This window comes from Palaemon carinicauda, chromosome 8 (genome assembly GCF_036898095.1).
Source record: "Palaemon carinicauda isolate YSFRI2023 chromosome 8, ASM3689809v2, whole genome shotgun sequence".
Lineage (NCBI taxonomy): Eukaryota > Metazoa > Arthropoda > Malacostraca > Decapoda > Palaemonidae > Palaemon > Palaemon carinicauda.
The window spans coordinates 154,665,613-154,689,531 of NC_090732.1; the positions used below are offsets into that span (position 1 = coordinate 154,665,613).

The 23,919-nt window shown below is 44.2% G+C and overlaps 1 protein-coding gene across 2 annotated transcripts in view; it reads right to left on the reverse strand.

The window, feature by feature from the left end:
- The window catches only part of LOC137646040 (uncharacterized), a 70,045-nt gene that overhangs the window by 18,383 nt on the left and 27,743 nt on the right, over positions 1 to 23,919 (reverse strand). Inside the window, exon 3 of one of the 2 annotated variants that reach the window (XM_068379182.1) lies at positions 828 to 949. The exons of the other annotated variant lie outside the window; for it this stretch is intronic. Within the exon in view, the coding sequence (XP_068235283.1) occupies positions 843 to 949 (107 nt within the window). The 3' untranslated portion in view covers positions 828 to 842. Of the gene's footprint in view, positions 1 to 827; positions 950 to 23,919 lie in introns of those variants that run through there. 2 annotated transcript variants of the gene reach the window in all.

Consider the following 23,919-nt stretch of genomic DNA (forward strand, 5'->3'; position numbering starts at 1 on the left):
CAGTGGCGAGAAAAACTGTCTGAGAATGATGAGCGAGCCATTAACTCGTATGTGCCCTTCGCTCTAACAAAATAGTGCTTGTCTATTTTGTGGGGTACAAAAGATGGCTAGTAGTGGCCAAAACAGCAGAGAGAGAAGTTATACCTCGAAGGTGAAAGAGGACTTGCAGCAAGAGAAACTAGATTCAGGAAAGGTGTAGGAAAAGAAAAGAAAAAAGTTGAGGCAGTTGCAAGAGAAAATGTCCAACACCAGTGTTGGTTGAAGGAGGCACGAGACAGAGAGAAGAAAATGTGGTGTGATCTGATAAGTATGAGATGGCTTTACCGCAGTGAGAAATGGGCACCAGCAAGAATGATCAAACAATGTAAGGATGATTGATAAGGGGATGAGCTGGATTGGGAGATGGCAAGCCAAACAGTACTGAGAGAAGCTATCATAGATTACTGCTTGTTGAGGCCGGCAACAGTGAGAGAATAAAATTGGGTAAAGTTTCGGTCAACTCTACAACTGTGAGGAGTAATGATTTAGCTGTAAGATGGCGATTGATAATTTGACAAGCTAGGTTGTTATGTGAAAGTGCTGGCAAGCCAGAGGATACAAAATTGAAGAAACGGTACAGATATGAGATCTGAAAAGCTACTGAGCTTAGATATGTTTGTATTGGTGCGTGCAGCTGAAAGAGTTGCCATCCATGTGCTAACATTCATCAGTAAGGTCTTGGACTCAGCACCAATACTCACCTTTAGGTTGACAGGTGATCTATGGTTACCGTAGGCACTGATGATTTCCCATGCGACCACTGTCCTAGATTTTGATTTGTTCCAAAGCCCATGCGAGTAGTATCAGAGGACTATAATCTTGTGAGAAAGATGAATCCAGTTGGAAAGAGAAGATTTGGCGATGGTATACAGGTAGATTGGAGCACCTCCTCTGGTCCAGTCTTGGATAACTGGTTATTGGTGGGATTGTGGAGGTAAGAGGCTAAGTGATGTTTGACAAGGTTTAAGTTTAGGCTAAGGTCACAGCCTAGATATCAATGAAGTGAGTTAAAATAAGAGTTAGTCATCGGTTTAAAGGCTCATGAGTGAAACAAAGAAGGTTGCCAGATGAGTCAATCCTCTCACCATGCATTGGTAGTTTCAAAGGCCTCACTCGAAGATTATAAATGACTCACCTTGATGCAGAGGTAAAAGTCTAATTTAACAAATTAAGATTTTAATGACACATACTGTAGTACAGAAAATTTGAAACTTACACGTAGACCCATTCATGGAATAGAGGCCACCAGGCCCCCCAAAAAATTGGTTTGGAAAATAGTTAATACTTTTAAGGAAAGAAATCCCAACCATGTGTAAAGAAGACTCTTTCCTAGGCATACTTACTAAAAATTTTGGGGTCATTCAGTGAATAATCATACATTTATACCTCAAAGTGAGGGGATATAGAGAACTCTCACACGTGTGAGCTTTTTGTCTTAGAAAAACTTTTGCAAAGTTCACTGATTTCCTAAAACTGATAGGACACTAACTATAGTTTATAATGTTCTTATAAATACTAAACTGTACAATAATTTGTAAAAGAAAAATTTAAATTTTTTATTAAGTGAAATATCATTAAACAACCCAAAGATGCCAAAAATAAAATCCTTACATTACTGTGAAAAACATTCTTACCTTTTAACAATTTTGCAAGAGAAAAACTTAAGAAATTTGAATTACTGGGGACTCAAAATAAAATTTGCGCATCCATAGTTTAAGGTTTGCTCATTGCATGATAGATTCTACCATAAAACATAACTTTTACCATTTTTGTGAGCTATCAATGGGAACTTTTTTTAGGGAATCCAGATGCTGAGGCAACAGCAGTTATTACCTACTTCATCCCAGTCATAACAACTTAAGCACTGTTCATATGTTTATATGATTGGTTTCTAGGACACTGTGGTACTGCAAAATAGTCTACCCTTGCCTCTTCCACTCATGAGTAATCTTCAAATGCTTTAATAAGAGAAATAACTTTGTATACTGCTAAAATATTATTTCTGTACTAAGATTTATAACAATTATGCATTTTTTCTACAGAAAAATATTTTCACAGGTAAACACGCATATGTTAGTGATGATCTATTAAGATTAGCTTTACACATAGGTATGTAACAAAAAAAGAAAAGCCTGACTTTGAGAATTATCAGAATTATGGAAAGGGAACTTGGCTTAAGAAGCTAAACTATGGCTGTAGTAATTTTCATCAATTGTTTTTAAAATCCTTACTTTGCCTCCTGCTCTCCTGTTTTCACTTATTCTGTCATTTTTGCCACTGATGAATGAGTGACAGTGAACAGGGGTACTTGACTTTTTACAAATCAGTTAATGAGCAAGCAGAGATAAATCCATTAAGCAGATTAGCTTTTCTAATGAGTAAAGGTGCATTTGTGTGTAAATAAAGTATTGTAGAATGACAGTAGGCTATTAATAAGTGAGTTTTCAGAGAAACTTATGAAAGAAAATTTGAAACATGTCAACATAATTAATAAGCATATTCCTTTTCACATGTTGAGGAATCATATTTATAACCAAGCCTGGTTCAATATGATTGTTTACATGCTTACTTAGAGAAATAGATCTGATATGATATGGAATAACTAAACCAAAAGTTGTGGTATTGAGAGCTTGAGCTTCAGACGAGAATGAATGCACTGCTAAATTACTGTATAGGAAGAAATAAATTAAGATACAGCTCAGCAACATAAACAGTGAGCTAATCTGAAATATCCACGTTGTATCAACAGTGACTCTCCCAATCAAACCAGATGGATGTCACTAACTGATGTTTTGACAGCGGGCAGAATAATGCAAAATTCATTATGCCTCATTCCTATTCTTCTTAACTTGAACCGACTTCTTCGGCCTTTTGATCATGTAATAATAAGAATATATTTCTTAACCTAAATGTTCTAAAGCTGTACTGACTAATCCAGCCTTTTGATCATGTGATGATAAGAATGTTTTCCTGCCCAAGATGTGTAAGATATACACTCAAATAGCACTTTGTCCTTCTTTTAGAAGTGCCCTGATTATTTAGCTTCTAAATTGTCAATGAAATTATGTAAGTTAGCTAGATGTTCTTTCTGCACATTGTGGGTGTTTTGTAATTTTATTACATTGTTCTTATTTCTTTAATTTTCATATTGTATATGGATTATTTATGGTTTAGCCTTGAAAACAAGCTTGTTGCTTATGGAGATGATGCTACTCTCTTTACATCTATCCAATCTCCTAAATATAGACCTTTGGTTCCTAAGTCTCTTAAAAGAGATCTATATAAAATTTGTGCATGGTGCAAATAATGGAGGTTAAAGTTGAGCCCTAACAAAACTCAAAGTATGATCGTAAGCAGATAAAGGACACCCCCACACAAAGATTTTTTCATTAAAATTGCTTCTTTAATTACATGCAACTCATTTAAAATCCTAGGTGGTATTCTTGAGTGCAAACTTTGTTTTAAGAAACATCCTGTCTGTCTCTTCTTCAATTTCACAAAAAAATAGTATATTGAGAGCCCTTCAAGAGTTTTTAGATTTGCCTTACCCAAGGAAATGTTCTAATTCGTTTATTCTGGGGTGTTTTGAATTAAGTTCTCCTATATGGTCTTCAGCAGCTGACTCACATCTTAATTTGATGGATAAAAAGTTATTACTCTCTGGCATTGTCGTTGTTACTTTTTATTGTGTTAGCTCTTTGTGTATACTTTAAGTCTAATACTTTTGCCTTTTCTTTCATAAGGCTCAATGCAGCATAGTATTTTAGTAGCTTAATTCTGGCTGTAACCAAATTATATAATGATCTTCTTTATCAGATAGTAGAACCAATGAAACTTCAGAAAATTCACTTTGTGAAAATGTTTATCTGTTTAACAGTTATTTGTCTTATTAAAAAGTACATAGAGGTCCATTCTTTTTACTTCCATTTCATAATGCATTCCTTACTTAAATCCTTTTTATCTACACTGGGCTGCTTTCCCTGTTGGGGCCCTTGGGCTTGTAGCATTTTTCTTTTCCAGCTAGGGTTACAGGTTGGTTAGTAATATTACAGAATTTGAGATCATTCATATTTTTTCCTAACTAACGATAGTAGGATGGCCAGGGCACCAGCCACCCATTGAGATACTACAGCTAGAGAGTTATTGCATCCTTTGACTGGTCAGATAGTAATACATTGGATCCCTCGTTCTGGTTACGGGTCATTTTTCTTTGCCTAGACATACACCGAATAGTCTGACCTATTCTTTCCACATTCTCGTCTTTCCTCATACACCTGGCAATACCAAGATTAGAACAATTCTTCTTCGCTCAAGTGGCTAATTACTGTACTGTAATTGTTCAATGGCTACTTTCCTCTTGTAATGGTAGAAGACTCTTCAGCTATGGTAAGCAGCTCTTCTAGGAGAAGGACACTCCAAAGTCAAACCATTGTTCTCTAGTCTTGGGTAGTTCCATAGCCTCTGTACCATGGTCTTCCACTGTCTTTAGTTACAGATCTCTTGCTTGAGGGTACACTCGAGCACACTAATCTATCTTATTTCTTTTTCTTTCTTTTTTTTTTTAAAGGTGTGTTGGGTAGGATTAATAGAAGGGTCATGGATGCCTGGAGGTTTATCAAGATATTGTCTTTTCCTTATCTGTTTCTTTTTCTTTTCAAAACCATCCTTACTGTCCTCCCATCAGTTGAAGTGGCTATCCTGGAGGGTATTTAGCCTTGCATGGTGTATCGGCTCCGCCACGTCGACCAGTTTTTCTGACTTTTTTTCTATAGTCTATAGGTTTGATCAATCACTATTTATATTTCCTTAAAACAGATTGCTTTTGTTATCATTCTTGTTAATTTAGTGGTTAAGTATGATGTATCTTTTTTATTAACATTAATTCTTATGCTGTCTGGAGACAATGAGCAATATCCAAGGCCAGTACAAGCTAGATTTCGCCAATGTCATCTACTGTATTGCAATATTGGTGGCCTTCATACAAATACAGTATTCAAGACCTTACAGTTGCATCCAGACGGTAACATATTCTTTTGTGCTCAGAAACTTTGGTTTCTAATATGAGGCATTCATCTGAACTCTTTATAACTGGTTTTAAGAAGCCAATAATTTTAAAACAGGAAGCCATTACTAGGGCTAGGGGAATGGCGATGTATAGTAGGACTGAGTACTCTGCTTCTCATAAGTCCTAAAATGAATGTGGATGTCATGAGATTCAAATAATAAAAGTTTGTGACAAGCATTACAACTTCTATTTGTGTTTGATCTACCAGAATGCAGACATGGATGATTCTATCTTCAATTGTCTTCTTACCATTATGGCTAATTTACAAAAAGATGATAGAAAGGCCTCTTTTGTTTTTGTTAGTGATTTCAATGCTCACCATAGGAAGTGGTTAAATTCTGTTTCTCCTACCGATCGGCATGGCTTAAGAGCTTTAGACTTTGCCTCTGAATCAGGCTATGAGCAAATCATAAGTGAAGCTACTCCCAGGTCTGGTAACTGCTTGGACCTCGCATACACCGACTCCCCTGGCATTACAATAAGTAAGGTTGGTTCTCCAGTTGGGACATCTGATCATGCCCTGATTTCATTAGTAGTGAAGACTGAGCAGCCTGTCCCTGATGTATCATACTCATGTAAGATTTATATGAAATCTCAAGGCGACTGGAATTAGATTTTGAGTGATCTTTTGGGCTTGAATTGGTATAGTAGTGTTGATCCTGTTGTCCTTTTGAATGAGAATCTAGTTAACATAAATGATGGGCGTATCCCTTCTCATGTGCAAAGATACCGAGTGAAGGACAAACCCTGGTTCAATGATGATTGTAGACATGTTTATTTGGAGAAGCAGGAGGCCTATCATTTTTGAAAGGGTAACATATCGGGTTTGACTTGGAATAGCTATACTCAGCTTAGAGCTTTTGCTCAGAGTTTATGCTTCTACTGAAAAGGAATATAATTTAACCATAAAGAAACCCTTTCTGGTAAAACCCAGGAACATAAATGGTGGACTACTCTTAAATCTGCACTCTTTGGTGTAGATGCAACAGTTCCTCCTTTACTTAAACCAGATGGCTTTGTAACTCACTGTCCAAAGGAAAAGGCACCCGTTTTGACTAATGTGTTTGATCGTAAACAGAGTAATGAGAAACTTGATGAACCTTGAATCTTATGGAGGGTTAGACACAAATGGTATTTTTCCTTTGTTTTTATAAAGACTGCAGATTTCTTAGCACCAAAGTTCTCTATTATTTTGCACAAGTTCGCAAGAAGAGGAGCCTTTAGCACTTGTTGGAGAATGGATAATGTTATTCCATTATATAAATGTGTTTATGGTAGCTCAAGTCCTACTGATTACCACTAAATTTCCATAACTCCCATAATATCTAAAGTTTTTGAATGTCTTTTGGCAAAACGTCTTGATAGGTTTTCTGAAGGTAATCATTTGTTCCCTAGTTTGCAATTTGGTTTTCATAAAGACCTTGGAGCAGGTGATGCCCTTCTTACAATCTCTAATGCTGTACAGAAATTCCTTAATTGTGGTCAGGAAGTTCGTATGATTGGCCTTGATTTTAGTGCTACCTTTGACCTGTTAATCATGAGGCCCTTGTTTTCAAACTCAAACAGGTGGGAGTGGGTGGGTCGTTTCTTAGTATCATTATTGAATTTTCAAGTAATAGATCACATATGCAGATGATGCTACTCTCTTTGCATCAATTCCATCCCCTGAATGTAGATCTGGGGTTGCTGAATATCTTAATAGAGATCTAACTAAAATTAGTGCATGGTGCAAATTATGGGGCATGAAGTTGAATCTTAACAAAACTCAAAGCATGATTGTAAGTAAATCAAGAACAGTAACTCCATAACATACAGATCTCAGCATTGATAATGTTTCTTTAACTCTGTATGGCTCAATTTACTTTTGAGAACTACATTAGGTCTATGTCTTCTTCAATTGCACACAAAAAATTGGCTCATTGAGTCTTTAAAGATTTTCGGTGATCAATCTATTCTTATGAAGTGTTTTAATTCTTTCATTCTACATTTTTCGAGCATTGTTCTCCTGGCTGGTCTTCAGCTACTGATTCTCATCTTAATTTCCAGAACAAAAACTTACAGTCTATTAAATTTCTTATTCCTGATGTAGATATTAATCTCTGGCATCATCGTTTAACTAGTTCATTATGCATGTTGCATAAGACTTTTTATAAATCTGATCATCCTTTACATTCAGATCTTTCCGGGCAGTTCCATCCTGTTCATAATACAGTACTAGGCATGCAGTTAATTCTAATAGTAAGGCCTTCTCCATCATGAGGCTCAATACTGCACAGTATTCTAGAAGTTTTATTCCAGTTGTGACCAAGTTGTGAAATGATCTTCCTAATCGGATAGTTGAATTGGAAGAACTTCAAAAGTTCAAACTTGCAGAAAAATGTTTTATGTTGAACAGGCTGCCATAAGTCTTTTTATAGTTTATATATGAAATGTCTATTTTGATGTTACTGTTTTTAAAATATGTTATTTTCATTAGTAAAATATATTTTTGAATATACTTACCCGGTGATCATATAGCTGTCAGCTCTGCTGCCCGACAGAAAAACCTAAGGACGAAATACGCCAGCGATCGCTATACAGGTGGGGGTGTACATCAACAGCGCCATCTGTCGAGTAGGTACTCAAGTACTCCATGTCAACACAGAACCAATTTTCTCCTCGGTCCACTGGGTCTCTATTGGGGAGGAAGGGTGGGTCCTTTAATTTATGATCACCGGGTAAGTATATTCAAAAATTTATTTTACTAATGAAAATAACATTTTTCAATATTAAACTTACCCGGTGATCATATAGCTGATTCACACCCAGGGGGGTGGGTAGAGACCAGCATATATGTTAACATTAAGAGCTAAGTATTTCGTATTTCATTTTAGCAGTTATTCAAAATAACAAACATAAAATTAATAAGTACCTGGTAAGGAAGTCGACTTGAACAATTACTCTGCCTTTTTAAGTACGTCTTCCTTACTGAGCCTCGCGATCCTCATAGGATGCTGAGCGACTCCTAGGAGCTGAAGTATGAAGGGTTGCAACCCATACTAAAGGACCTCATCAAAACCTCTAATCTAGGCGCTTCTCAAGAAAGAATTTGACCACCCGCCAAATCAACCAGGATGCGAAAGGCTTCTTAGCCTTCCGGACAACCCAAAAAACAACAATAAAAACATTTCAAGAGAAAGATTAAAAAGGTTATGGGATTAGGGGAATGTAGTGGTTGAGCCCTCACCCACTACTGCACTCGCTGCTACGAATGGTCCCAGGGTGTAGCAGTTCTCGTAAAGAGACTGGACATCTTTAAGGTAAAATGATGCGAACACTGACTTGCTTCTCCAATAGGTTGCATCCATTACACTCTGCAGAGATCTGTTTTGTTTGAAGGCCACTGAAGTCGCGACAGCTCTAACTTCATGTGTCCTTACCTTCAGCAAAGCATGGTCCTCCTCATTCAGATGGGAATGAGCTTCTCGAATCAAAAGTCTGATATAATAAGAAACTGCATTCTTCGACATAGGTAAAGAAGGTTTCTTAATGGCGCACCATAAAGCTTCTGACTGTCCACGTAATGGTTTAGTACGTCTCAAATAGTACTTGAGAGCTCTTACAGGGCATAGTACTCTTTCTTGTTCATTTCCAACCAAATTAGAAAGGCTTGGAATATCGAACGATTTGGGCCAAGGACGAGAAGGAAGTTCGTTTTTGGCTAAAAAACCAAACTGTAAGGAACATGTAGCCGTTTCAGATGTAAATCCAATGTTCCTGCTGAAGGCGTGCATCTCACTGACTCTTTTAGCTGTTGCTAAGCAGACGAGGAAAAGAGTCTTCAAAGTGAGATCTTTAAAAGAGGCTGATTGAAGTGGTTCGAACCTTGCTGACATAAGGAACCTTAGTACCACGTCTAAGTTCCAACCTGGTGTGGCCAACCGACGCTCCTTCGAGGTCTCAAAAGACTTAAGGAGGTCCTGTAGATCTTTGTTGTTGGAAAGATCTAAGCCTCTGTGACGGAACACTGCTGCCAACATGCTTCTGTAACCCTTGATCGTGGGAGCTGAAAGGGATCTTTCCTTCCTTAGGTATAAAAGGAAGTCAGCTATCTGAGTTACAGAGGTACTGGTTGAGGATACTGATTTCGACTTGCACCAGCTTCGGAAGACTTCCCACTTCGACTGGTAGACTTTGAGAGTGGATGTCCTCCTTGCTCTAGCAATCGCTCTGGCTGCCTCCTTCGAAAAGCCTCTAGCTCTCGAGAGTCTTTCGATAGTCTGAAGGCAGTCAGACGAAGAGCGTGGAGGCTTGGGTGTACCTTCTTTACATGCGGCTGACGCAGAAGGTCCACTCTTAGAGGAAGTGTTCTGGGAACGTCTACTAGCCAGTGCAGTGCCTCGGTGAACCATTCTCTCGCGGGCCAGAGGGGAGCAACCAACGTCAACCTTGTCCCTTCGTGAGAGGCAAACTTCTGCAGTACTCTGTTGACAATCTTGAACGGGGGGAACGCATAAAGGTCTAGATGGGACCAATCCAGAAGAAAGGCATCTATGTGAACTGCTGCTGGGTCCGGAATCGGTGAGCAATAAATTGGGAGCCTCTTGGTCATCGAGGTTGCGAACAGATCTATGGTAGGCTGACCCCATAAGGCCCATAGTCTGTTGCAAACATTCTTGTGAAGGGTCCACTCTGTTGGGATGATTTGACCCTTCCGGCTGAGGCGGTCTGCCATGACATTCATGTCGCCTTGAATGAACCTCGTGACTAGGGATATGTTTCGATCTCTTGACCAGGTGAGGAGGTCCCTTGCGATCTCGTACAACGTCATCGAATGAGTCCCTCCTTGCTTGGAGACGTACGCCAAGGCTGTGGTGTTGTCGGAGTTCACCTCCACCACCTTGCCTAGAAGGAGGGACTTGAAGCTTCTCAAGGCCAGATGAACTGCCAGTAGCTCCTTGCAGTTGATGTGCAACGTTCTTTGATCCGCATTCCACGTGCCCGAGCATTCCCAACCGTCCAATGTCGCACCCCAGCCCGTGTCCGATGCGTCCGAGAAGAGAAGGTGGTCGGGGGTCTGAACAGCCAGTGGCAGACTCTCCCTGAGGAGAATGTTGTTCTTCCACCAAGTCAGTGAAGACTTCATCTTCTCGGAAATAGGAACCGAGACCGCTTCTAGCGTCTTGTCCTTTCTCCAGTGAGCAGCTAGGTGAAATTGAAGGGGTCGGAGGTGGAGTCTCCCTAACGCGATGAACTGGTCCAGTGATGAAAGCGTCCCTATCAGACTCATCCACTGTCTGACTGAACATCGGTCCTTCTTCAGCATGGACTGGATGCATTCTTGGGCTTGACTGATTCTGGGGGCCGACGGAAAAGCCCGAAAAGCTTGACTCTGAATCTCCATTCCTAGGTATACTATAGATTGGGATGGGACGAGTTGGGACTTTTCCATATTGACCAGGAGACCCAATTCCTTGGTCAGATCCAGAGTCCACTTTAGATTCTCCAGACAGCGACGACTTGACGCAGCTCTTAAAAGCCAGTCGTCCAAATAGAGGGAGGCTCTGATGTTTGCTAAATGCAGGAATTTGGCAATATTCCTCATCAGTTTGGTAAAAACTAGAGGTGCCGTGCTTAGGCCAAAGCACAGGGCTTGGAACTGGTATACAACCTTCCCGAAAACAAACCTTAGAAAAGGTTGGGAATCTGGGTGGATGGGGACGTGAAAGTAAGCGTCCTTTAGGTCTAACGAGACCATCCAGTCTTCCTTCCTGACCGATGCTAGAACCGACTTTGTCGTCTCCATGGTGAACGTCTGCTTTGTGACAAAGACATTCAGAGCACTGACGTCTAGCACCGGTCTCCACCCTCCTGTCTTCTTCGCCACTAAGAAGAGACGGTTGTAGAAGCCCGGGGATTGATGGTCCCAGACTATGACTACCGCTCCCTTTTGAAGTAAGAGAGACACCTCTTGCTGTAAAGCTAGCCTCTTGTCCTCCTCTCTGTACCTGGGAGAGAGGTCGATGGGAGTTGTTGCTAGAGGGGGCTTGCGCAAGAATGGAATCCTGTACCCCTCTCTGAGTAACTTCACAGACTGTGCGTCTGCGCCCCTGTTCTCCCAGGCCTGCCAGTAGTTCTTGAGCCTGGCTCCCACTGCTGTCTGAAGAAGGTGGCAGTCAGACTCTGCCTCTAGAGGACTTGGAACCCTTCTTCTTGCTCCCACGTTGACTTCCGGCATGAGCACCTCCTCTGCTGGAGGCTCTGCCACGAAAGGGCGGAATGAACCTTGACGCTGGAGTGTCCATCCTGGGTCTAGGCACGGAGGGCAAAGGGTTGGCTTTGCGTGCGGATGACGCCACCAGGTCATGAGTGTCTTTCTGGATCAAGGAGGCGGCAATCTCCTTGATCAACTCTTCAGGGAAGAGACACTTCGAGAGCGGAGCAAACATAAGTTCTGACTTTTGACATGGGGTGACTCCAGCTGACAAGAAGGAGCAAAGGTGATCTCGCTTCTTGAGGACCCCGGACACGAAAGAAGCCGCAAGCTCACTAGAACCATCCCGTATGGCTTTGTCCATGCAGGACATAATGAGCATGGAAGTTTCCTTATCAGAAGGGGAGGTCTTCCTGCTCAACGCTCCCAAACAACAGTCCAAGAAGTTAAAGACTTAGAATACACGGAAAACTCCTTTCATAAGATGGTCCATATCCGAAGGAGTCCAGCAAATCTTGGAGCGTCTCATAGCCAGCCTGCGGGGAGAGTCTACCAGACTTGAGAAGTCGCCCTGGGCAGAGGCAGGAACTCCCAAGCCGAGAACTTCTCCCGTGGCATACCAGACGCTAGATCTGGAAGCAAGCTTGGCCGGGGGAAACATGAAGGTTGTCTTCCCAAGTTGCTTTTTGGACTGCAACCACTCTCCTAGTACCCTTAAAGCTCTCTTGGACGAGCGAGCGAGTACGAGCTTCGTAAAGGCAGGAGCTGCTGACTGCATGCCTAAAGCGAACTCAGAGGGAGGCGAGCGTGGTGCTGCAGACACAAACTGATCCGGATATAAATCCTTGAACAGCGCAAGCACTTTCCTAAAGTCTAAGGAGGGAGGCGTGGTCTTGGGTTCGTCGATGTCCGAGTGTTGGTCGTCAAGATGTGCAGCTTCGTCATCATCAGAGAGTCCATCGTCTGAATGTTGAGGAGGAAGAGGCAAAGGAGTAGGTAAAAGCTGGACGGCTGAGTCCGGCAGCACGGGTGCATGCGTGGCTGCACTGGACCCAACGTCATGCCACTGTTGGTCAGTCTGAGAACTGGCAACAACCATAGCTGAGTGGGGGCGCAAAGCGTCTGCTCCCGACTGTGGTCGGATAGCGGAGACCACCGTGGGTTGCGGAGGCTGACGCACCACGTCAAAACACGGCAGCTTAACTCCACCCTCCTGTTGTTGTGGTAGCACACGAACGTCAACGGAGGGTTCCGTGCGTCGGTGAACGTCAACATGCGTCTGGCAGGGTCGACTGCGCATGGGTGGAGGAGCTCTCACAGCTGGAGTGTGGGAGCAGGCAGCCTCAACGTCTGCTGGGCGCACAACCGTGGATGGTTGTAGGCTAACGGGTGCAGCGTCAACCTTCTCCGCACGATACTCCTGCATAACAGCAGCTAACTGAGTCTGCATAGACTGCAGCAAAGACCACTTAGGGTCTACAACAGCTGGTGCGGCAACAGACGGTGTCACTGCCTGTTGTGGTACCACTTTGCCTCTCTTAGGAGGTGTGCAGTCGTCGGAGGACTGCAGCGAGTCCGAACTGACCCAGTGGCTACACCTGGGCCGTTGGACTTGCTCGGAAGGGACCTTGCGTTTAAGAGGCCGTGAGACCTTGGTCCATCGTTTCTGGCTTGAAACCTCTTCCGCAGACGAGGAATGAACGGGCTCACTCGTCTTCTTGTGGGTGGGACGATCTAGGCAAGATACGTCCGAAACCACGGAGGGAACGTCTGTCCGCTGATTAAAGCCTGTCGAACCCTTTGGTCGTACGACATTGCTTCTCCCCTGGGCTTGGGAGCTTGCAAGAGGTCCCGGACTGGGAGGACGATAGGCACGAACAGACGCACCCTCATGCGTAACACTGACACTTTTCACTGCACTAACACTCACTTCACTTCCCACTGCACTTTTACCTTTCAACTCCCTGACGTCAGCCATGAGTTGATTGCGGTCATTCGCCAATGACTCGACTCTCTCACCTAGAGCCTGGATGGCACGCATCATATCTGCCATCGAAGGTTGATGAGAGCTAGCAGGGGGGTCGGGTGCAACCACTACAGGGGAAGGAATAGGTTGTGGGGCATGGGGAGAGGAAAAATCAATTGAGCGAGACGAACTCCTCCTGATCCTATCCTTCTCTAGCCTACGTGCATATTTCAGGAATTCTTGAAAATCGAATTCCGAAAGCCCAACGCATTCCTCACATCGATCTTCCAATTGACAGGCTTTACCCCTACAATTGGAACAAATGGTGTGCGGATCGATAGAGGCCTTCGGAAGACGCCTTGAACAGTCCCTAGCGCTACACTTCCTGTACTTGGGGACTTGAGAAGGGTCAGACATCTTGAATTAGTCAAAGGGGGGAATTCAAAATCTATCCAAGTCGTCAACAAATAATCCAAAATCCAATAAAAGAATGCAAGGAAGTATTGAAGATAACTTCTGCACAGCGATAGCTAATACTTCTGCACAGCGATAGCTAATAACCAGAAATGAATACTTCACCAAATAACGTGAAAATCAATCCAGAAAACAACAGCGTATTTAGTAGGTTTTGCCGGTGGCACGACAGAGAGAAAATTGGTTCTGTGTTGACATGGAGTACTTGAGTACCTACTCGACAGATGGCGCTGTTGATGTAACCCCCACCTGTATAGCGATCGCTGGCGTATTTCGTCCTTAGGTTTTTCTGTCGGGCAGCAGAGCTGACAGCTATATGATCACCGACTAAGTTTAATATTGAAAAATTTTATTTATAATTGTTAATTATTTCACATATCGTTTATTTATTTCCTTATTTCCTTTTCTCACTGGGCTATTTTTCCCTGTTGGAACCCTTGGGCTTATAGCATCTTGCTTTTCCAACTGGAACTGTGGCTTAGCTGATAATAATAATTATAACAATAATAATAATAATAATACAAACGTGAGACCTTTACATATCAGAGATAACAGCGAGGCTGAAGAACACAGCAGTTAAAATTTTTGTAATCAGGTTTAAACGGGTGGCAAGTAATTACTGGTCGGGAGCAGGGAAGTCCAGCCCCTCTGCTTGCTCATTGAGTAGTCACTTTGATCATGGGTGGGACTTTCTACGGGGTTGGTGATGGCAGAAAAGTATGAGTAAAGGCCTCAGGTTTGTATAGTTAGGAAAAATGTGAATTATCCCCAAATTCACCATTTGTTTCGGTATAAATACAAACCTTCGTCCTTTATATTTGAGACTCCTCCTTAGATGAGAGGAAGGCCCATTCCAACAAGCTGGAAACTTATCCCAGGTTACACAAACCGTTTTAAGAGGTGCAGAGCTATGGTTCCTTCACACCTTGTGCACAAAGGCCCTTGCTACAAAGAATGCAGAGCATAAAATCTTGGTGTCATAACAATAAGGTCCTAATGACCCCAGTGAGATGCTGGAAAGGCATTTACATTTATTATTATTATTATTATTATTATTATTATTATTATTATTAATACTTGCTAAGCTACAACCATAGTTGGAAAGCAGGATGCTATAAGACCAAGGGTTCCAACAGGGAAAATAGCCCAGTGAGGAAAGGAAATATGAAAAAAAACAACAGTTAAAGAGTAATAACATTAAAATAAATCTTACATATATATAAACTATAAAAACTTGAAAATAACAAGAGGATAAAAACTACAAAATAACAAGAGGAGGAGAAACAAGATAGAATAGTATACCTCAGTGTACCCTCAAGCAAGAGCTCTCTAACCCAAGACAGTGGCAGACCATGGCATTACCCAAGACTAGAGAACAATGGTTTGATTTGGGAATGTCCTTCTCCTACAAGAGGAGCTTACCATAGCTAGAGAGTCTCTTCTACCATTACCAAGAGGAAAATAGCCACTGAACAATTACAGTGCAGTAGTTAACCTCTTGAGAGAGGAAGAATTGTTACGTAATTTCAGTGTTGTCAAGTGTATGAAGATAGAGGAGAATGTAAAAAGAATAGGCCAGACTATCCTGTGTATGTACCAGTACAGATGAAATGATTCGTAACCAGAAAGAGGGATCCACTGTAGTACTGTCTGGCAAGTCAAAGGACCCAATAACTCCCTAGCAGTAGCATCTCAATGGGTGACTAGTGCCTTGGCCAACCTACTTGTCTGTGTTAACATAGATAAAGGTAGTGGATAGGAGCTGAGATGTATTAAAGTAAAGTTAAATGGGGATCTTCACCTACAAAGCACTAAGTTAAAGAAACGTACACTCGCTTAAACCAACTTACTTATACCTAGAGTAGGTTACTCTCTTCAATATCTCGGGTACAAGTAACCGCACTAAATTATTGGTTTGTTTAATGCATAATCTTCAAATAAAGGGCTTAAAGATACCAATGTCTGCAATAGATTTTAATTTCTTTATTATAGAAAAGAGAAAAAGCAGAGTAACTCAACAATGGCTTATTCAAATGGCAAAATTAATAAATGAAATGTTAACCACAATAGTAGTGGACGACGTGGTAACGTCCCTGATTGGTGAATGCCAGAATGGGGTTCAAATCTCGCTCAAACTCATTAGTTCCTTTGGTCGCTGCAATCTCACCATCCTTGTGGGCTAAGGATGGAGGGGTTGGGGGAGCCTATAGGTCTATCTGCTGACTCATCAACAGCCATTCCCTGTCCCTCCTTGGTCCTAGCTTGAGTAGAGAGGGGGCTTGGGCGCTGATCATATAGTATGTATATATGGTTAGTCTCTTCGGCATTGTCCTGCTTGCTAGGGCAATGTCACTGCTCCTTGCCTCTGCCATTCATGACCGGCCTTTAAACCTTTAAATGAACACTGAAAATAATAGACAGAAGAAGATCTTGCTCACAGTCCTCCAAGAATGGGGTTGTGGGTTGAAAGAACCTCTGGAACTGGGGTGGTTTCTGTCTCCATTTCCAGCCTAGTCCTTTTGAGACAATGCTGTGAGCCCAGGAATTGAACTACCATTGATCCCTGAAAAGGAAAAGTCGTCCCCCTACCCGTAGCTCTTCATTGTTGTTGTGAAGGACCTGCTTCTTTAACCACCTCACCTCTAATTCCTCTGCCTTTAGACTGACCGCCCTTTCCTGACCTTCCCCTGCCACTGGGCTCTTCTTTTGAGCTCTGACAGGGTGAAATGTAGTGGTAGCTCTCTCATACACAGGGTTGAATGCTGGAGACTGTGATACCCACTGCTGGGGAACAGTGCACATAGTCTGAGGAATAGCAGCAACTGAGGCTGTCGTGACAGGAAAGTATTTCCTTCCCTTAAAGTGTTTTCTAGGCTTCTTGCCCTTGGGTTGAGGTCCTAATTTTCTATAAATCTCTTATTTTCCTGAGCCAATTTGTCCATGACTTCCTTAACCAATTTCTTGGGAAAGAGGTCTTTCCCCCAGATGTTGGAGTCGATCAGTTTTCTAGGTTCATGCCTGATTGTCACAGCGTCTAGGACGTATTTTCTACATGCTCTTCTGGCTAGGAAGAAAGCATGGAGATCTCTATGCAACATGGCCAAGTGAGTCCTTGCCAAGACTGGGAAGAGATCAGATTTGGAATAGTTTCCAATTAGCATCTCTAGATTAGATTGGAAGGATAAAGAGGCAGATAGCCTCTCTTTACCTTCCAATTCTTCCCTTCATAGGGATTTGGGAATTCTAGGCAGTTTCTCATTAAACTAATTGCCTACGATGTCTTTACCTAGTTTTCCAACAGTAAAAGTATGTTGGACATCTTCCCAACTGTACGAATCTTAAGGAAGGGCTAGGGAGACAGGTTTGCACTCCTCTAGCACTGGCAATGGTCTACTCTCCACTACTGCTTTCTTTACAGTCTCTAAGCTTTTAGAGGCGAAGGGAAGCTATAAAGGTGGCCTGCTTCCTGCTGAAAGCAGAAAGTTGGGTATTAGGGAATTCAGCCATCTTTAGCTCTTTAACTAAAAGAGTTTGAGCCTTGCTGTGGTCCAGGATGATCGTTTTCTTAGGGATCACATCATCCTTAATGGATGTTTCTGAATTAAGCCTTACGTAGTAGTAAGGATAACTATCAATCAATGGGAAGAATTCCAAGTCCAAGACTGACTTAGAAGCCAAACCCTCTCCAATGTGCAGGTACCCCTCACTTAAGGCCATATGCTCAGCATCACACCAAGGGTTCTTAACTGTGCATCAACGTAGGCTCAAAGCTGGGGGAGCCTTAGAAGTAGGTGCCTCTTGTAAAGCTTCTATTTTCACCACTAGGGACGCTTGAGTACGTTCATGTTTGGCGTTTAGGTTTTCCATGAAAGCTTTCATGGACGCCATAAATTCCATTGGACCTGGAAACAAAGGTTTATCCGTTGTAGGAACAAGGGTCGAAGTAGAAGCTGGGGCCTGAGCTGCAGGGAATGGGGGAACAAGCTGAAGAAGTACTGGGAACTGTACTCACCTGATTCACATACAATGACTCCTCAGAGGCTTCCGTGGTCAGCAGGATCCTCTCCCTCTCTGATGTCACAGAAGAAGTTGTCAACATGTTGTCGGCATCTAGACTCATTAATTGCAGAGCATCCCGGACTTCATCATCCGCATGATCTACTGATACCGGTGGGAGTTGAACCTCGGTAACTGGTGATCAAAAACAGCGGTAACAAAACTTTGGGAAAGAGGAGGTCCTTAAGTTCCATAGAAGGAAGATAAGGGGCACCTTGCTGAGAGCTCTTCTGAAAGCCTCTAACCCAGTGACAAATTGTCTTCGAACTCCGCGCTTGCATATTCAGGGAGACATCAATGGCATGGAAGCCAGTGTGTAGCAAGTCCTTGCAAACCTGACAGTTAGTAGGTTCCCAGATTGCAAGAGACCCTTTGAAAACCTGACAGTCTGCATGTTTCCAGCAAGTCTTGTGGGCAGTGCAACTTGACTCGCCTGGTATAGGTGACCATTGAACACTCCATTTCATCAGCAACCTGTAAAGAAAGAAAAATTTCAATGAGTAGAAATCATCAAAAAATTTTCATTCTTAAATTAAGCATAAATATTCCTAACAGCTATAATATGGTTAAGATTACAAAACAATGGAGACTCATGCCAAACAGCTCAGAAATCATTGGAGATTTATGAAAAACTATGCAATGACAGTGTGGTAGGAATATGGATGAAAGGGTCACATCAGAGAAACACCAGTATCTCCAAAGTTGATCTATTAGACAACCTAAAATGGCAAATTCACTTATCATACTGTCTAAGCCAGCAACAACTGCCCCCAAAGCGGCAGTAGCTGGGTTTAAGGCAGTAGCTATTTCTAGCAACCATGTTATAAACTGATCTTTCAACACCACAGGCATGTCGACACAACGTGGCAGAGGCATTGTCAAGTCGACAAGAAGAGAGAGGACAATCCCATAGAGAAGAGTTCACAATCAGGGGGAGACGTACAGGAATGAAAGGTAGCGAATAAGGAAACCTGCCAAGTCCCGGTCATTATCACTAACTCATGAAAAGAGGGGGTTTCCGCTCATAAGATAATGAGAGCTGTACAGGATAGCCAGGACGTCAAGAATTGGAAATTCAAGGGATATCCAGACAACCAGGCAGGATCCAATCAATCAACTTCAGAGGACAATGTTCCTCAGATATGGAAGAGGAGAAGAAGGAAGCAGATGACAAGTCTAAGGCTGCAGCTAAGGTGGCAGAGGGAATGTCCCATAGACAACACACATCCAATGCTAGAAGAACTCCAGCTGACAAGACCGGAAGTAGGGACAGAAGGCGAAACTTCTACCAACAGACAAACCAGGCAAAGGAGTCAAGACTCCGCAGCAAGTTACGTAGCTTAGGATGAGAGGCTGTAGTCAAGAACAGGCAACTGCTAAGGCGACAGAGGAGAAGCCCAAGTGGTACCAACTCTTTACTTTGTTTATTATGCCATAGGGAAAACTGTGCAGGCAAGCCTAGCCCACCTAGCAGGTGAGGGAAAAACTCAAATGATAGGGTAAGATGACAAGACAAGAGGATCTGTAGTTCCCAGTACAGTCAGGATATCGCCTAACCAGGAAGGGGAAGGGGAAGAGAAACCATCCAAGAGTGGTCTCTAAGGCGGTGGAGAGAATTAATCCAGATAAGGAAAAAATCTCATCCACCTAGGGCAAGGTTAGATAGCCTATAAGCTATCTGTCCAAAAGTGGCAACAAAGAGTACTTAAGCCACCATGGGACTAGAGAGGGATGGGAACAAAGTTCCAAAGCAGGTAGACACACTAACAGGTACAAGGGGAAGGGAAAATGGTGGTGATGGGAGACTCAGAAATTGGTATGGCAGTAGGACACTTACTGCCATATTAGAATAAGGAAAGTGTTCAAAGAGGTCTGTAGTGATAGGACACAGAGGACAACTCCTCACAACCAACCATAGCCTACCAAAAACTAAGAAGGAAGCCTAAGAAGGGGGTCTACTTGTCAGCATTAAAACAGGGGTAATGGGTTCCAATGGGTAAACAAGAAGTAGACACAGGAAACAAGTTCCCAAGACCAGTGCTGCCTTGCCAAACATATAGGCTAAGTGGAAAGTGAAGACAGTCACCCTAGGACAACTGTAAAACACTATCCAACTCCCAGAGGGACCTTCAGGACCACAGTTACCCACTATGACAAATCAACAGCATGGGAGGATGGGCAGTCTCATGAAACTAGTAAGGGGATGGTGCACAAGTGTAAATTCACCAGTCATGGCCAGAAGGAAACATAGCCACTTCTGGGCTGGGAGTTCTTCTCGTCTGAGAAAGGGTCTTACAACCTTTCTCAGCCTCGTTATCCTGTCGTCTGATGGGAAGGCATTGTGGAGATTGTGTCTATAATCATGCCTAGATATACCAGTCTTTGCGTAAGAAGCAGGGAAGACTTCTCAAGGTTTACCATGATCCCCAGATCTTGACAAAGCCTCAAAAGTTTGTCTCGGTGTTGAAGAAGGGTTGACACAGAGTCTGCTAGGATCAGCCATTCGTCCAGATAATGGAGGAGACGGATGTCGATCCTGTTGTCTGAGCTGAATCTTAAGTACTTCCTTGGTGACGCATGGATTGGGATCTGGAAGTATGTCTTTTAGGTCCAGTGTGCACAGAAGTTCTGTGGTCTTACCGCTTGTCTGACCATGTCTGCTGTTTCCATGTTGACAAACTTGTTCAGAGCTGAGAGGTCGATGACTGATCTCCACCATCCAGACACCTTTTTCACTGAAGAACCGTGGGGAGGCATCGAGGACCTCCTGGAGAGCGACCTGCTCCAACATGGCCTGGACTTCTGCCCAAAGGGCTAGCCCTTTGCTGATCCCATCGCAAAGGAGTCTATCGAAACTGGATTCCTGATCAGGGGAGGGAGAGATGACGTGAACGGGACGTGATACCCTGAACAAATCACGGAGACTGTCCAGGGATCGGCCCCGAGTTGCTTCCACCTGTTCCAGCAACTATCCTACTGTTTGCAGCAGCAGCCTCTCCCTCTAGGATATTTTTCTCCCCTGGAGGACCTTATGCCTTTCCTGTCCTTGGTCGGAAAGGGCTTCTTAGACACCGTCTTCTTCACTGTCGTCTTGCTCATCAAGGTCTTGGCTGGGTTTGGTTGCTGAGGAGCTGGTGGTTTGTAGGGCCGAGATGTTAAGGCCCTAAGGAGGAGAGAGTTCTGGTGGGATTTTCTCTCTGCAGTCTGTTCCATGTCCTTTGGCTCAAATAATGAGGACCCCTCAAGAGAGGAGTTCCTGAGCCAAGTGATCTCGGTGTTAGGGACTTGCAGAAAGAACCTCTCAGATACTGCATCTAGATGTTTCAGGATGGTGTTTGCCCAAAAGTTCAAGACTTGGTGGGCTAGGAACTCAATGGTGCGAGTAACCGAGAGGAGGAAGGTTTCCATACCCTTCCTGGCACTTTCCTTGGAAAAATCCTCAGTCCATACCGTGTTTCCCAAGGTCCCCAACCAAAGATCAAGCCATGAAGTAGCCTACATGGCATACTTCGTGACCTTTTCCTGATTGAGGATCTCCGTCGCCGAGAACACAATCTGACGGTTGGAAAGTCTTTCTAAAGAGACTCCCTTGGTCAGCTCTTCCAGAGAGTGGTGGAGTGGAAGAGCTGGTCGAGGCTCGTCCATGACCTTGTATTGGACGCAAGGAGGTGGGAGGAGCTTGGCAAAGGAGCTAGAACAATGAGAGGAGGCAAAGTCTGAGAGCTGTTGGGCGATCTTAGCCCAAGCACTCTTCAGCCCCTGAGACCAGGGCAAGGCTGCACTGGACTTTGAGGGCTTTTGAGTGCCAAAGACACGGTCTAATACTGTGTCTTTACCTTCCCGGGAGAGTACCCCTGGGTTGGCTAACCCACTGAGAACCCTAATAAGAGTCAGAACTTGCCAGAATGCATGCTCTGACTCTTTCTCCCTCTCTGAGGTGGACTGGTAGCAAAGTCGCCTTCATCCACCCCTGAGAGCTCATCTCAGGGTGGGTCGTGGACATCCCTAGAGTGACTGACAGATCCTGTGGGTCTGAAGTCCTCGTGGAGGACTTTGGAAGAGTCTTAAGTGTCCTTCAAATTCTTGTGGGGAAGAAGGTTCCAACCACTGGTGGTGAGCTCTCCACACAAGGGGAGCCTTCCTCCAAAGGTGGAAGGAAGGATACTGGTCCTCAAGAGGATCCCTCGACTGGGGAGGCGATGAGCCAGGAGAGCCTCTGGGAGGAGAACCAGGAGTGTTTGACCTAGATGAAGAAAGCTGCGCAGGGGTCAGCTTCACTCTAGATGATTTGATGGTATCAAAGACTCCTCTCTTCCTCTTCAGAGACGAAGCAGCCAAAGGTCCTTTGCCGGGACTCTGATAGTGCCAAAGGTTGTTGAAGGCCAGCTAAGACCACAAAGAGTGAGTTGAGAAGGCAGGCCCGAAAACTTGCACAACCGCCCAGACAATGGCATCGAACCAGGGCTGCTTGCTGACGCTGGCGCTATCTGAAAGATCCCCTGAAGGGAAAGGGACCGAAGGTTCTCTTTGAGGAGTCACTTCCAGGGCTGAGTCATACCGTGGGTCCGCCTATGAAGCTGGGATCTTCGGAATCTTGAACTCCCTAGTAGAGCCCTTTCCCTCTTTCCCCAGCAGTCGTGCTGTAATGCGTTTGCGCGGACGGGAATTGGGCGATGAGGACCAGTGGGACATGACTCTGCCCTTCCTTAGTGAGAAGACCGATAGTCTGGAAGGTGAACACCTAACTTTCCGTTCCTGAGTACCTACCTTATCCTCCAGATGGTGCGACTTCCTTGAATTCAGAGGATGAAGTATGTCTAGTTTTGCCTTCTTCTACCGTTGGGACGCATTGTCGTGCGTTGGCAAGCGCCTATGCGTTGGTGAACGGTGCCTACTTTGCGCCTGTGAGCTCAGAGAAGGAGGCACATTTGCGCGATGGCAAACGCTGGTGAATGCTGGCGCGCTGGTGAATGCTGGCGCGCTGGTGAGCACTGACGTGCTGGTAAGCGCTGGCGTGCTGGTGAGCTCTGGCGCCCTAGTGAGTGCTGGCACGTTGGTGCATGCTGAATAGCTGGAGCCCATTACCGAGCTGGGGAACGATGGCGTGATTAAGCAGGCGGATGCGTCAGCAATTGATGACACGATGGAGCATGCACGCGCTGACGAACAGAAGACTGATGTCGTGGAGACAGCTGAGCAGTAGGCATGTATCTAGAAGAACGATGGCCCGCAGCAGCGCGATGACTGGGCGAACGATGAGCAGGATCTTGGTGTGTTGGCAAACGAAACATCGGTCGGTGATGGTCGGAGAGTGCATGATGCAAAGGTTCTCCTGACGAGAGGGAGACGAGCTAGTAGGTAGAGGGCGAGCGAGAGAAAGACGCACCAACAAATGGCGTACTGGAGAAAGGCGAGCAGGAGAGTAACGCGTAGCAGGTTGGCTCCCATGTGATTAATGCATGGTCAAACGGTGCGTAGGCAGATGATGAGATGGAGGAGACAGGAACAGAGACGGGGGGGTTAGGCGAGTTCTAGGGTGAGCTCAAGATCGGCGGGTAGGATGAAGAGCAGGCGAAGGGATGTATCCTTTGGAAGGGTGAACATCCTACGAAGGGGATCGTGTTCGATCCTCAGGCGGAAAGGCTAGAGTCAAAGTACATGGACTAGCGGCAGTATCGTCGGAACAATGTCCAGGGGCAGGCAAAGGTCGAGAGCCAGAAGACGAAGGACCAGGAGGCTCCTCTGTAGAGCAAGACTGCGCTGACGATGGTGAAGAGCCAAAGAGGCATCTCTTTACCGAAGGTGAAGGCCTACTTCTAAGGCGGAGGGTGAGCACGATAGGAACAACGTCCACGGTGACGCCCTCTAGGGGCCGGTGGATCAACAAACTGACCTTCAGCAGCAGTCCTCTGAAGAGGAGTCTCTATGAATGAACTACCCCGAGGGGGAGAAACACTCGAAGGAGAGACGCACCTAGGACTTTGCAAACGGCTAAAGAGTCCGAAGGGACAGGAGCGTCGGCAGGACCCTGATGCCTCTGACACAACAACGTCTACGAAGGCTGCACACTAGCGCATCGGCAAAGAAGCTGCAGCAGGTAATCCTTGGAGGGCGGACCCGAACGAG